This window comes from Misgurnus anguillicaudatus, chromosome 3 (assembly GCF_027580225.2).
Source record: "Misgurnus anguillicaudatus chromosome 3, ASM2758022v2, whole genome shotgun sequence".
NCBI lineage: Eukaryota > Metazoa > Chordata > Actinopteri > Cypriniformes > Cobitidae > Misgurnus > Misgurnus anguillicaudatus.
Window position 1 is genome coordinate 47,822,582 of NC_073339.2, and position 16,121 is coordinate 47,838,702.

General features: G+C 40.9%; 1 protein-coding gene across 2 annotated transcripts in view; it reads right to left on the minus strand.

Moving 5' to 3' along the window:
- LOC129445112 (interferon-induced protein 44) overlaps positions 1 to 16,121 on the minus strand; it is an 89,563-nt gene that overhangs the window by 5,680 nt on the left and 67,762 nt on the right. The window contains exons 2-6 of one of the 2 annotated variants that reach the window (XM_073866287.1): positions 15,825 to 15,878; positions 15,537 to 15,570; positions 15,246 to 15,450; positions 14,981 to 15,127; positions 14,712 to 14,883 (exon numbers count right to left, since the gene is read on the minus strand). In XM_073866287.1, the coding sequence (XP_073722388.1) occupies positions 14,712 to 14,883; positions 14,981 to 15,127; positions 15,246 to 15,450; positions 15,537 to 15,570; positions 15,825 to 15,867 (601 nt within the window). In that variant the 5' untranslated portion in view covers positions 15,868 to 15,878. The remainder of the gene's footprint in view (positions 1 to 14,711; positions 14,884 to 14,980; positions 15,128 to 15,245; positions 15,451 to 15,536; positions 15,571 to 15,824; positions 15,879 to 16,121) is intronic. The other variant, XM_073866286.1, reaches the window with a different exon arrangement.

Below are 16,121 nucleotides of genomic sequence, written 5' to 3' on the forward strand. Positions count from 1 at the left end.
CGTTGGGTGCGCGAGACCCCATTTCGCGTGGCGCTGTGCACGGCATTTTTTTTAACTTTCCGCGCGGCTCCGCATCCGAAAATGACCGAACTCGAGGCGATTCTGTCCGAGCAGGCAAGCCTGTGACGTATCTCTTTGATAAATCCAAGCAAAACAATGTATATATTTATCTGACACTCTGGAAGTAAAGTATGGAAACTTTGCAGTTTAAAACACGAATTATTTTACATGAATCAGAATGTTTGGCTTATATTTGTATTGAATGAACCACTGGATGAGGAATAAAATATAAACCTTAAGATGTCTGTACTGTTTGTTTAGTAAAAACGTTAATGAAATGATCATGTTTAATAAAGACATATTTAAAAGATTGTTGTTTTATTCATGTCCTCATATTTATATATATCAAACTCTAATGTTAAAAGCAGTAGGGTTGTTCCAGCGGACGACTTCTTCTATCCTATTCTTTGTGTTTGTTTTTGACTTTATTGCTCGCGTCGCCGCCTGGTGGTTAAAAAAATAGTGCAACGGCGAGCGCGTTAACTATAAACGCCTCGTCCGTTTGGTGAGACGCGCGCGCGATCCGCGGAGGCTTGCGTTGCGGACCAAAGCGCGAGTATAACCAGCCCTTAAGCTGTACAATCTGACAACGTAGACGGCGAAGACCAGCCGGCCGTGTAGCAGATATCAAATAGATACCCCTGTAGACCAAGTCCATGAAAAAGCCAAACGCTCACAGAGTGGGCTCTATATAGGACATAGCTCATAGAGGGGCGTGAACCAGTGCGATGGTTTCAACGATCCATCTAAACAGGGCCGTGCACAGACATTTTGAGGGGCAGTGGCCCAAACCAAAAAGGGGGCACGGGGGCCACAATTTATATGGTTTTAACAATATGATGTGTTATAGATTAGTATCAAATAATATAAGTGATTATAATGGAAAATAGACTTTATAACAAGATTTAGAGTGTGACAAAACTTCTTAATATTCTATATGATTTACATGCTGAAGCTTTGAATCCATGCTTGCAATTTTGAACAGCTTTTGCAGCCTCCCTTCCAACTTTGTCTTTTTTTAAAAAAAACATTGTTTTTTATTTTTTGTTGACAAAGTGTGCCAACAACAGCAAATTTGTTGTTATTTATATCAGATCTCATCGGGTACATTACACGTTAGACAATCACTGTAATTCTAAAAATGTTTGCTAAGTTAGCACTTTAAGAAGACAGAGAGCAAATCATCCACAGAAATACAAAAACATAGGAAAGCCGAGAGAGGTCATCCATATTTTTATTTTTGCTGCTTGTTTTCTCATGGTCTCGAGATAACAAAAGTTGTTTTCTCGCTATCCAGACATAATAATCCAAATGCCATAATGTAATTTCCTGTCCATAATATTTCATTTATTTTGAAGTGGACTGCTGATGCATATAAGTTGGGGTCTTCGCCGTTACCACGCGTAGCTAATTGTCGATAGACTTAATAAATAAATAAAGTTTGATGTTCGTGAATTTAGGGACCATCTCTAAAGTGCACTGTACATCTTCAATAGTATTTAACAGTTTTTTTGAATAAATATAAAACATCTAAAAAAGTGTGCATTATAGTTGACAACCACGAACACTTTACAGTTGGTTTTGTGACTGTTTGTTGACTTTAAGTTATTCCATTTTAATGCTGTTTAAAGAAGAAACGTATATGGAGTACTTTAAAGACGGTCCCTAAATTCACCGTGCTATCAAATGGTCAATTATTGGCAAATCTGTTTCATCTTGAGCGAATCCCTGATCTAAGTAAAATCTCATTTGTTCATCCATGCTCATTTAGTTAAATATTCTTTTGCTGTCTAAAAATTATGTTCTATTGAGTACACGTAAGCTTTAATCACATCACAAGAATACAACTTTTGTTATGACGAGATCACGAGAAAACAAGCAAGCAAAAATAAATATAAAACACGACCTCTCGCCTTCAAACTACCAAATTACTAATTGAGCAGCTCAACAACTGAGGTAATGTAATGAATCTACCTGTTAATACAACAAACTGTCGTCTCCGCCCTTCAAAGAGTGGACACAGAATGTGAGAGATGCTGCGGAGCGGGCGGGAAATCACGAAGTGGATTACCAGAAACAGTGGATCTTTAGACGAGCGGTTACAGAACACTTTGACTTGGGTTGGCGAGAGGGGCACCTCAGCCGATTAGGGCACAAGGGCAGTTGCTCTAGCCACCGGGCCACCCCCCTGTGCACGGCCCTGCATCTAAATAACCACTGTAAGCAACAGACATACATAGTGAGTGATCTGCGAAGCTCACGAACGGCCGTTCTGACTATAATATGCGGCAGAACGGTTCGTAGCGTGGGATTATACAGATACCACAATAGTGTGAACCCAGGTGCGCCCTCGAGCGCATCGGGATGCATATAGGTAGTATTATAGTGCACAGATCGGTGAGCTGTCCAAGCGCGCCGTAAATGTGTATTGACTATAAATTGCACGGGCACAGGTGAACACTTGAATACATCGTGAATGCATATAGATGAATCAGAGTGTTATAACGCACAGGCCGGCAAGATTCTCAAGCGCGCCGTCATGTGTTCTGATAATAAGTTGTGCGCACACGGGTGAACCCTTCAGTGCACCGTGAATGCGTATAGATAAATCAATGCACAGAACGCGCCGTGAATGTGTACAGATATGATTGATGAACGTACGGTGGGCACTCAACGCACCGTGAACGTACACAGATGAACAACAATGTATGTATGTGTCACAGCCGTGTATACAGATGAGCTTTTCCGAGCGCATCTTTAGTGTATACCGAAATGTTGTAGCGTGCATATGTGAGCTTCTCTAAGCGCACGGTGGACGCATATAATTAAAACCCATATCGTGCGTACAGGTGAGCTTACGCGGCGCACCTTTAATGCAACAAACCTCACTAGTGCGCGAAGCAGGGATGTCGAAGCTGTAAACTGACAACGTGGACGGAGGGGACCAGCCGGCCGTGTCACAAATGTCAAATGAGAAACTTCTAAGACCATGCCCGAGGATCTAATCCATACATGGAGTAGACTTCATTGTCACGGGAGGTGATAACGTCAACGATCCATAAATAACCTGTATTGACAGGTGCGCTAGTGAGTGATCTGTGACGCCGATGAACAGCTGATCGTCTGATGTACGTCAGACGTATCTGTCATACAGGACCTTGGACAGTTCCAGAGCGCTGCGCCTCGGGCACCGTCCGCATCTGAGAAATGACAGACTTATGAATAAAGTGGATGGTCGGTCATAAAAGCGTGGTTCGCTGTTATCACCGCCACATATATATATATATATACACGCAGGGGGAGAAAGCCGCCGTGCACGAGCCTCTGTAGTGAGGAGAAAGCTGTTCCACCTACAATTCGCGGGGGGAAGACTCTCGCTGTCACTAGACAGAATAGATCAGACTTTGCATAAGGACGCCTCGCGAAAGGGGTCCTAGCAGCTCGTGTCAACGTGTTATAAGGCACGTAATGTAGGTCGTGTCCCACGGATGCAATCTCTGCACGCCCATCGTAACGGGATAATATGTCTGCATCTTGGTAGTTAAGCACGAGATGCGTATCACTCTGATTGAACATAGCTTATAAAGCGATGCAATGAGTTTATAAAGGAGATGACTCGCCAGCTTGTACAGGGGGCGAGATCTCAGTCTGGTTCGGTAAATAATGAAACCACCGTAGTTTGCCCGACCGCATTATCACAATAACATGGTCGAGAGTGCTGCAGTGCTAAAATCATCCCCTTAATGGACCGTATGTACAGTACAAGGTGATTGATATGAGACAAACGGGCGTTCCACGCGCCGAAGGCTGATTGCCGTCGTAAAGCGTGTTCAACCCACAGCAGATGCTGGCGATCTCGTAATGGTAGCACTTCATGCAGCTGTGTGTAACTTAAGCATGAGCTTCCCGGCCGTCAGCTCGGGGCGGGACCTTTGCTTAGTCAAACTGAAGTGGAATTATGAACAGAATGCCACGATATTCAGTTTTCTGAGGCTCGTTAGAGGGGTACGTGAGCCCGTCTTAAACGAGATGCCGCACGTCTGTCTGTGCGCGCGCTTTGAGTTTTGAAACTTATTGTGGCGGGTAGCAAGCTCACTTCAGGTTGATATTACCCTTAATATCTCCGAGTATTGGAGCAGATCGGAGGTGTGAGCGTCTTCGGATCCGCTGATATAAATCAGCTGTATGGCCGAAAAACGTCATTAACCGCTTGGCTGTAAGCCTTTGAGTAGCCGTCCGGAGAGGGCGCGATTCAAATGCTTGGAGCCATGGAGAGGTCTGAGGCTGCGTCTCTCTAGGAAGAGAGAATGACAGCCGTAAGACCGTGCTCGTTTGCGCCGTCAGCATCGTAGCGGAGAAACTGAGGTGGGCTGCGAGCGAATTTGGCAGAAAAGTGTTAGAGACACCGTACAGCCGTGGGGTGTCAATACACAGTATATGGCCAAACCGGGTTTTTTTTCGGCAAGCGTCGATAGAATTATGGACAGCGGGCCATGTGTGCGTATTACTGATTGCTTGTCAGTAAGGCGAGAAAGTGTTTAGAGACACCGTACAACCGTGGGGTGTCAATACACAGTATAGTAAGCACGGAAATTACTCTTTTTAGAGGAATTCAATACCGTTCGCCACTATAGTGAGGTCGCATAACCAACAGTATTACTCAGTATGTTTTGGATAAACAGCACACAGAAAACATTTCAGGGCAGTCCAGCCGAGGCGCGACTTAACCCCTCTTCAGACAGTTCTATGTCGACGCAGCTGTGCTGCGAAGACCAGAGCTCGGCCGTTCAGCTGCACGAGCCTCAGTAGTGACGGTGACCCGAACGGCTCACGGAGCAGAGCAGTATGTCTAGGTGGTTTAATGTCAGACTGAACCCATCGCAGAGAGGAAGTCTGCCGTGAGGCCCGCGGTTTTGCCGTTTATTAAAAAGGGCAGAAAAACCGGGTATATAAGAATGTACCAATATTCAGCGCACTGATATAGGACGGGACTGAATAATGTTTAATGTCAGACTGAACCCATCGCAGAGATGAAGTCTGCCGTGAGGCCCGCGGTTTTGCCGTTTATTAAAAAGGGCAGAAAAACCGGGTATATAAGAATGTACCAATATCCAGCGCACTGATATAGGACGGGACTGAATAAAGGGAGGTATTCGGGCCTCAGTATGTTAAACAAATTTGTTCTGCCTCTGATTCCGTCTAAACCAGAGAGAAATGACCGGGCAGACTAGTAGTGAGCTTTCCGAAGTGAGATAGACTCAGGCCGGTTAAGCTCTATAATAAGTGTTTTAGCGCTCAGATAGAGGCGTGTCCGCCTTATCGAGCAGACGAATGAGATCGCGCCGCTCCAGGGGGGAGGGGCATGAAGCTCTGTATAGACGAATAGTGAGCCGGTTAGCTCTTATAATGAGTGTTCTTGATGCTCCAATAGCGGCGAATCCGCCCTATCGAGCAGACGAATGAGATCGCGCCGCTCCAGGAGGGGAGGGGCATGAAGCTCTGTAATCGTTGAACACTAGACAGCTGCATTTAGAGGCAGCGAGCCGTAAGACTGCGTGCTAACTACGCCGTTAAGAGATCTCACCACTGCGGGGAAAGGAGCGAGGGACTCCGCGAGCGTGGAGCACGAGTGGCTGTGCTATGACAGGAAACAGGGGCAGATCCGCCCGTGTTTGCTTGTCGTATGCATCTTTCTAGTTTTACGGTTCCCCCGCTTGTTCATCTCAACAAGAGAGGAACGGCAGAGGGGAGCAGCAACACAGACAGAACAGCCATGCGTCATATAAACGGTATCACCCGATGCACTCGGGGGATTCATATGTGTCAGAGATTTCGCCACTGAATGTGAGAGGAGCGAAGGGACTCTGTAAGCATGAACGGTTGCGATGTGACAGAACACAGGGGGGGTTAGTCCGTGTGTGCAGGTCTATGCATCCATCTAGTCTCATGGCTCGCCGTGTGTTCATCCCGGGGAGAGAGGAACAGCAGGGGGAGCACGAAACATGGATAAGACAACCGAAGCATATAAGCGCGGTCCCGGCGTGGGAGGTGCCAGACCGATGACGCGCTCGGGGAAATTCATAGCAGGAAGGCTCACTCAAGCCGCTGTGCTGGACGCTATTACAACAGCGCCTGCTCTTTTAGCTTACAGCTTTATATTAAAAATATTGATCTTACCGGGCGGCCGCAGGGGAGACCTCGTCAGGCATGTGTCCGCTGCACAGGGCTCGTACCACGGCAAGCGAAGGCTATCTTCGGTTCTCGGCCGGAAAGCGGCAGGGGAAGACGCTAGACCTGGATTCTGCTGTCTTCGGTTCTCAGCCGGAAAGGGCAGGGAAGACGCTAGGCCTGGACTCCGCTGCAGGGCTTTTGTCGACGGCGAGGTAAGGCTTCTTGTTCTTCGGAGCAGCGAGAGGTTCGCGCTGAAGGAGAAATCAATGAGCTCCTGACGCTTGAACCGCGCCCATACAAGGACGTGCACCTCCCGCGCGCGGGTTCAAACGTCACTGGTCTGTACTTTGTACAGACGTTAACCAATAGGCTTCAGTCACGGAGTAAACAGGAGTTTCCCCCATAGCGTCAGCTAACTGACGCAATGCGAAGTGAACCGTATTGAAAGGGAACTGCACAGTAACCTAAAATTAAACAAATTAAAATACACATTCTGTAGATAAAGGCAATTTTAACAGCAATTAAACATTTTTTGTAACTTATATAATATAATTACAATTATGAGATGAAGGTTTTATGGCCATAATCCAAAGTTATGAAAACAGTAAACAAAGACATTCGGTGTAGGGCTGCATTACGATTAATCGTGACTAATTGTTTGCAGAATAAAATATATATACTACACACACACACACACACACACACACACACACACACACACACACACACACACACACACACACACACACACATACTGTATATATATTTATGTCCCTGTGAGCACTGTGGGGGCCATTATCTGAAAATGGAAAAAGCATCAGTTCACCATAAACCGGCCACAATCAGGTGCTCCACGTAAAATTCCTGTCAGAGGAGTCCAAAGATTAATCAGGCGAGTTCTCCAAGAGCCAAGAACCACTCAAGCAGAACTTTAGGAAGACCTTGCATCAGCAGGTACTGTTGTTTCAAAGAAAACTATAAGCAATGCAATGAACCGCTATGGCATCTATGCATGCTCATCACGCAAGACTCCATTGCTGAATAAAAAGCATGTTGAGGCTCAGTTAAACTTTGTGAAAGAGCATTTGGAGAACCCTGTGGATTATTGGGAGAATATAGTATGGTCAGATGAAAGCAAAATTGAACTTTTTGGCAGTCATTCTACACACCATGTTTGGAGAAGAAATGGCACTGCCCACCGCCCCAAGAACACCATACCAACAGTTAAGTTTGGGAGTGGAAGCATCATGGTTTGGGGCTGCTTTTCAGCATGGGGTACTGACAGACTTCATATTATTGAAGGCAGGATAAATGGAAAAATGTACCGGGACATTATGGATAAAAATCTGCTGCCATCTACCAGAAAGCTGAAAATGAAAAGAGGATGGACATTTAAGCAAGACAATGATCCCAAACACAAGGCCAAGGAAACAATGAAGTGACCCAGTCAATCACCTGACCTAAATCTCATAGAAAATGGAGAGAACTAAAGCACAAAGTTAATAAAATAGGCCCAAGGAACCTTCAAGATTTAAAGACTATTTGTGTGGAAGAATGAGCCAGAATCACTCCTGAGCAATGCAGATGACTGGTCTCTCCAGGCGTCTAGAAGCTGTAATCACCAATAAAGGCTTTTCCATAAAGTATTAAATAAAGTGTGTTCAATACCTATTCCCTGCATCATTTTACTTTATTTATTATGACTCAACTTGTAAACTTAAATGTTCAGATTTCTTTGTATGAATTCAATATTTGGCTTGATGGCTACATCCAGGCCCGGATTGGCCATAGGGAGAACCGGGAGGATTCCCGGTGGGCCGGTCTGTTTTTTTGGCCACGAGGGCCGGTGTTGTCATGCCACCGGGATTACGCGTATTTGCGGGTGAGAGATGTCTTCGCCGCCTTATGCACAAGTTGATTGTGTCCCGAGTCCCGACCACTTATTGGAAGAATTCTTGGTGGCACTTTGTTTTGCGACTCGCAGAGTGCCGCGTGGTTGAACCGAGTTTGCAGCTTGCCTGTTTGTGGCAACGGGGTGCCTCTGCAGTGCGTACTTGTAGGTATAAGGGAATAATATTTTAAGTTTGGGGCAATAAGGGGGCAAGAATATGAGGAATTATAAATTATTTATACTCTAAGTATTTTATAACTACAGAGTACCTATTGTAGTGTTGCATGGTATGTACGACTCAGTCAAGTCTATGGGGAAATTATGTTGTTTTTTTATGATTTTATTGTGAATTTTTCATATTGACTACTGAATGTTGTACAGTCGATGTCTACGAGCCACATCGGCAAATAAATATAACAGCACATCACTTTTATTTTAGAAGCCTATTACTTGCTTTTAAAAACAAAAGTCCAGCTGATTCAAAGTGGTTATCTTTTCTTTAAGGTAAGTACAATAAAAATAGCAACTTATTCCCTATTTACCAGGAAACTCTTAAATTTGCGGGAGCTTTGCAATTTATTTACTTTTATTTCAAATGACACAATAACGACCACAAAGCAGCACGCTATTTGTTTATTTTTAATAGGTGTTATCATTGGTAGAATAAAACTTTGCAACATGTGTAAAGACAATTATTTTAGCCAAATATAATTACGCAATGGCAAACCAGAATGAAACAACAGCAGATATCAGCTCCCGCTAAAGCAAAAGACGACTACATGCGTAGGCTACTGCGCAGGTGTAGAGCGCGCGGCCGTCTGCAGGAGGTTTGCTGGAACGCGTACCTGAGGTGAAATTTCTTTAAGAGGTTTTAAAAACTTTCTTCACTTTAATTTACAGCCCGCAAATATAAGAGTTACTTGGTAACTCCTGTATACATATACAGATCAAAGAGGTACAAGTTTGCTATTATTTTTATTGTGCTGTTATATTTTATTTGCCGACGTAGCTTGTAAACATCAACTGGAGGCTATACAATACACTTCATCAGGTAGGCTAAGTAGCAAATATGAAAAAAACAAACATATTAAAAATAGACCATATTACCCATAGACGTAAGTCATACATACCACGTAATGTTGCGGTGGGTGCCCTGTGGTTATGAAATACTTAGAGAATAGTTTTCCATATATTCTTGCCCCCTTGTTGCCCCAAACTTGACATATTGTTCCGTTATACCTACAAGTATGTACTGTAGAGGTACTCTGTTGTTACAAATAGGTACGCTGTAAATTCGGTTTAATTACGCGGTACTTTGCGGGTCGTAAAATAAAGTGTTGCCGAATTCTTGCATTAGGGTTCATTGACATCTAAAACGCATGGGAAACGCAGGACGTGCCGCTGTCTTCTGGTTTTCAAAGCGCTTACTTGAACACGAGTTTTGTTTCAGACGCCTCTATACTGAGTGCGCTTGCCGGCCGCGCGTCTATTATATTTTAAATAAACTTGAGCGCCTCTTTTGAGTGCGCTCGCCGGCCGCGCGTCTATATTTAAAATAAACTTGAGCGCGTCTTTTGAGTGCGCTTGCCGGCCGCGCGTCTATATTTAAAATAAACTTGAGCGCGTCTTTTGAGTGCGCTTGCCGGCCGCGCGTCTATATTTAAAATAAACTTGAGCGCGTCTTTTGAGTGCGCTTGCCGGCCGCGCGTCTATTATATTTTAAATAAACTTGAGCGCCTCTTTTGAGTGCGCTCGCCGGCCGCGCGTCTATATTTAAAATAAACTTGAGCGCGTCTTTTGAGTGCGCTTGCCGGCCGCGCGTCTATATTTAAAATAAACTTGAGCGCGTCTTTTGAGTGCGCTTGCCGGCCGAGCGTCTATATTTTAAATAAACTTGAGCGCGTCTTAATACAAACGGGCTGGCCAAAAGGAAAATAATTTACAAAAAGTATTTTTTTATCCAAGTCATAGATGAATTCTCTATGAATAGTCATTATTCATCGTTTATTGCAAGAGGAACAAAAATCTATTTAATGCAAAACTCATTAGTTTATTTGAAAAAAGTAGTTTCAAAAGTATATCCATGATGTTTTCTTTTTTTAACACATTGTAGGCCTACGTTATTTAGCAATAGACATGATCTAAGTACTAAAAAAAAGATACAGATTTTTTTTCCATTTTTTTCCAATGCATACTTGATAAATCTTGCTTGTGTATTGTATATCAGGGGTTTCCAAACGTTATCAACCCAACAGTTAATCTCAAGACTCACCATTTTTTCCATTTTTTAGAAATAGAAATGGAAAACACAAACACATTTGTTTCCTTTAGTTTTTGAATAAGTTTACTTTAGTAATAATATGGTCTTATGGTAGTGTATATTTGTTTACTGCATTTGCACGGAATATGAAATTATATATTTGAAAAATACAGTGAATTGCAAGGCTGCGGAGAACAGTGCACTACTGCAGACTTATACTACTGAGGGTTTAAAGATATTATTTTAATAGTCAGTCGTGAACTAAAGTGGGCCGGTCTAAGGCATGAAACTCCAGGGCTGAAAATGAGTCCCACTCCGGCCCTGGCTACATCTGGTGGAAATTTGTGTCAATAGCCCACTTAGAAATCCCCTTACTGATAAAATTGCTGATGTTTCAAATACTTATTTTCCCCGCTGTATATATAATAAAAATATATTTTTTATGCATTTGTTTTTTACATTGCATTTTTAACATTGCATTGTTTTTTACATTGCATTGCAGTGCATAACAATGTTTTTATTACATTGCATTTGCAATTATACATGTATTTGTGTGTGTGTGTGTGTGTGTGTGTGTATATATATATATATATATATATATATATATATATATATATATATATATATATATATATATATATATATATATATATATATATATATATATATTAGGGATGTGCCTAAAGCCAAATACGTTATTCAGAAGGGCATGGATAATGGCCTCAAAACGAATAACGAATTCATCCGAATAACAGAAAAAATATTCAGCCAGACACAATCACGTGTTTGCTGGAACAGCGCTAAATTATAAACCCCTTAAAGCACGTATAATATGTGTGTGAAGTGAATGAGTGCAATCTATAAAATGACATGAATGACATTTTCTGCGCGTCCCTTATTTAGAAACGCCAGCTGTTTTGGAATTAGTTTTAAAACGCTGCTAATATCACATTTTTTAACCCAACTGTAAAAAAATGACCCTTTTATTTTATTACACAAGACCAGAAAACCTTGATAAAATTCTGCACTCTGATAATAAAATATTCGTTAATAACTCTGTGTCTCCGTCTGACTTCGGTCACAGATGATCTTTTAATTACACCAAGCTTCAGTGTCAATCTACGTGAATATGAAATAAATAAGTAAATAGATAAAAATATGAAAATGTAACATTTTAAAAGCAAAATTTAAACTGAAGATTATTATGACATAAATTGCAATAAACATAAACATAAAGTAAGTAAATAACAACTGAAACATTTGAATTAAATCTTTCTAATAACCTTTTTGTTTAAAATCATGTTGCTTGTTTTGAACTAAGTCAAAACTGACTTTTAAATAATAGAGCATACTGTTATTTGACATTTTAAACGAATATCTAATTATTTATTAATTTAGATGAAGATTAATGAGAAAGTTTTTTTAAACAATTCGTTCTGTTCGCGCAAACGCTGTATGCTATGGGCATTGTTAATATGCTCACCAAGTTGTTGTAATGCTTATTATGCTTTCATAAATTCTTGTCAAAACCTTTTTTTTCGAAATATTCTGTCAGTGCACGTATACTTGCGTGTCTGTGCGTTGCATTTTGGATCTGTCGGTCAGCGCGAGTCTTGTCGATTTTAATAACTTTTTAACATAAATCAGTCCCGAATTTATCACTCTTAATAACTCTTTAAACATCAAGCAAGTCCTGCATTTTATTTTCAAACCGAAACCAAGATGTCAGACATGACACGCATCTTAGTATTAATCATTTCACTCTCAGAAAACGTATTAGATGTTTAATTAATAGAGTATTTGAATCGCTAGACGAGGGATTAATGTAGGTTACTTATTTTTTTCTGAAAACCTCCCACTCATTTAGACAGAATGGGTCACATATGTAACTGTGCTGAAAGACACAATAAACGCTTAAAGGTAATGTACAGTCAATGCTTTCAAGTTCAACGCACATAGGCACAAGCTGTATGAGGCTTTGAAAATGAGAAGTTTGTTTTCCATGCCTATTATTATGAGAATCAGGTTATTTGTCTTTTTGTAATATTATTTTTAATAAATATTTATAGTTATTTAAGTTATAATTATAATAAAGCAATTTTTCATTTAAAATGCCTTTTCATGAAACATGACAAACTTCCGGTTTAAGACCCACTCACTTCCGGTTCCATCCGAATACAAATACGGATACAAATAATTTTGAAATTGTTACAGATACAAATACAGATACAAATACTGACTCCGCTGCACACCCCTAATATATATAAGCAATATCGCTCGAGTAGGAGTGCGATATAGCTCTATATCATCACGGCTGTGATTAGGCCAGAGGCAATCAGCCATGATGATATAGAGCTATATCACACGACTCCGAGAGCGATATTGCTTTTATACAACAGTTCGACGGCACACGTTTGAAAAACGAAAACTAGAAAACAACAACAGAGTTATTTTAAAAGCCTCTTTGTTTGAGAACTACTTCTTCCGTTTCTTAGTCACAAAGTGTAGTTTTAAGATTAGTTCAGTCGAGAATGTATATGTATTATATTTAAATCTGAGAACCAAAGCATGAGCGGACATCAGTGTTCACTCGCCCCGCTGACCACCGCCCTCTCTGGGCTACATCTCTGACAGAGATACCCTGGCTCTCATGTTGGCCTTGTTTGTTTATGATGATCGTCAAAATGAGATCAAATCAGCAGTATTTGGTGTCATGATCAAACTATTACTTGTTTTTTTATTCATATTTAGTGTCTTTTGTGTTGTTATTGTTTTGGCGCGAGGTAAAAGTTAATAAAACTGTACTTGTATAACGTTACTATTGCTTTCTCATTTATTCTTAACGTGATACGAGCACTCGATTATTATTAAACTTTGTTCTTGTCAGTACTATATAAAACGGTTTTTTATAAGTGTCAGAGAGATGTTTTTGCATGCTGCTTATTAGGCTTGCCGCGATAGTCGGTGAAACGGTGATAACCGGTGCTTCAGCCTCTCACCGGTTATATCACTTGCCCACCGCGACACCGTCTTTCACCGGCGTTTTGATATTTTCGTGTAATTAAATCATTTAGTTTCGTTAGAGAGAGCAAACACTAACAACTGAATGTGTCTGTTTTCTGAATTCAGCGGGGCTGAACGCGCGTCACGTCACAGAGCAGCCGCAGGTGTCAGATTTCATTTATTTCTGTCAGAGTTTGCAAGGCGAGCTGACTGACCAGATGATGACAGAAGCCGCGTGCTTTGCTCGTTTTTGTTATAATATACATATATGATGTTTAATATAAGCGAGATCGTTTTGTGGTTGTGTTTTTCATCAAGAAAAATATTAAACCCATCATTCAAGCAGCGCTTTTATGGAGAAGTAGCCGGTTGCTCTGCTTGGGACTGGCGGGTTCTGTGAGAATTACCTGCGCACATTGACTCAAGCACTTAAGTAAACCAGCTGTTGCACTCACATTGCACGCAAATTCATACGCGATTTAACGCAGCTTACGCAAGCGATGCATTTAAACAGTTGCGTAATTCAAAAGTGAAAGTAAAATGTGCACGTCTGCACGCGCATTTATAAGCCCCTCCCATTCGGTGATACCAGGATCACCGAGTTTGTGACGCGCTGATTAACCGGTGGGAAAATTACGTCACCGCGGCAACCCTACTGCTTATAAATATACCAGTGGCGATATCTCATAACATGTTTTAATAGTCACGTCACGATAAAGTAAATGATCAATGTCCACATTTAAAAGCTGCGGTGCTTACCTGCAGTTCCACGGTGTTTTCGCGTTCTGAGAAGAGATATAGCTCCAGAAAAAAATATTGTTTACATTCCTCTTTCCAAGTGTTAATCGTCCACACGATGTGACAAGGCATAACTTCCATTAAGTTTAACGTAACATCCAAGAGCGCTGATCTTTGACGGAATAATAACTTCCGATTGGGGATTCACATACTGATTTATGAGCTAGTGAACTAATGAGACACACGGAGAGTGATTCAAAACAGCGCGTTTGTGTGTGTCTGCAGTTTTGCCATTCAGAGATGAGCCTGTTTAGAGGACCTCCATTCACTAGGTGGTGGAATGATACGAAAGGTGAAGCAGTTACAGTGCCGTTATCAGTAGATTATTGCATGACTCTTAGCCAATCAAATTCGAGAACCAGAAAGAACTGTTGTATAAATATATATTTATATATATATATATATATATATATATGCATAATTATTATACATAGTACACACATCTATATGATGTAAATAAACTTTTATTCTGCAAATGATTAATCGTGATTAATCGTTATGCAGCCCCTAATTCGTGTTCAGTTTTACCTCTATCACTGATTCTGCTGCGAATGATCCTCAACTTGTCAATAAGTCTCTGATTCGTGAATGATATTGTATTAGCTGCTACGACGTAAACCAGACAGAAAGCCTGGTCAGAGAGGTTGGGGTCACTGGTATAATGTTCCTTTCCTTGAGCGATTGGCTCCGACTCATCAAACTGAATTATGAGATAAAATATACAAAACATTAAACATACTGGACACAAAGAAATGTTATGATGAAGTTATATTCTCCCAAATATTGTGGTTTATTACTTTATAGCCATCCTTCACATGGCCAAATACAGCATTGATGATGTCCTCTGAAAGTGACCCAGCCAACACTTTAGATTCTAAGCCCATTATGTCTGTGAAGATATAGGGCAAGAACTTGTGTCCACTTTTAATGCGGGATGATTTGAGCTATAAAGACCAAAAATATAACACAATTTACATTTTTAAATTAATTATTTTAAATTACTTAGTTTTAAGCTTATGTTTCTTTTAATGATAGGCTATATGAGAAGAAGGAGATGAAAACCTTTCTTGTAAAACTTTTACTATCCCCAGCAGATGAATCAACTAGTGCTATGGAGGTGATCCGTTCTTGAAAGACATTATTGATCGAGTTTATAAAGCTGGACTTTCCTGCTCCAATTTCTCCAGCAACCAGGATCTTGATGTACTTCACATCTTTATTACTGAGAGTGAATTCTTCTAGCTTCTTTTTCAGGACATCTCTCTGACTGTCAAGAGAAATAAAAAATAAGTTGGAAAATCAGAAAGGTAAAGTTTACCTAAAAAATATCTACTGTGATATATAATCACTTACTTCCAATCAATATCTCTCCATGGTTCATCGAATTCTGGTAAAAACAGATAAAAAATCTGTGTGTGTGTGTGTGTGTGTGTGTGTGTGTGTGTGTGTGTGTGTGTGTGTGTGTGTGTGTGTGTGTGTGTGTGTGTGTGTGTGTGTGTGTGTGTGTGTGTGTGTGTGTGTGTGTGTGTGTGTGTGTGTGTGTGTGTGTGTGTGTGTGTGTGTGTGTGTGTGCGTATGTGCTCCAATATTAACACCAAACATATAAATACTGCTTATATGTCATAAAGAAAAGAGTCTTACCTGGCTGTGAGGGTGCTTTTGGTTCGTACTCTAACCGATGCATATTTGCAACACCTCCAGGAAGCAATTTCAGTCATAAGTGAAAGTGGGAGAAGATTATTATCTTTAAAATATCATTATTTCCTGCCATATTTCCAGAAATGGGATCAGAACTTTTGATATGTAACTTTAGTGCAATGAATAACAACATTTGGAGAATTCATCCTGAAGAGAACGGTTTTCCTTTAATCAATCCTCAATTATATGTATGATATAATTGTAGTGCTATAAAAATGTTTGCAGACTATTATTTTTTTA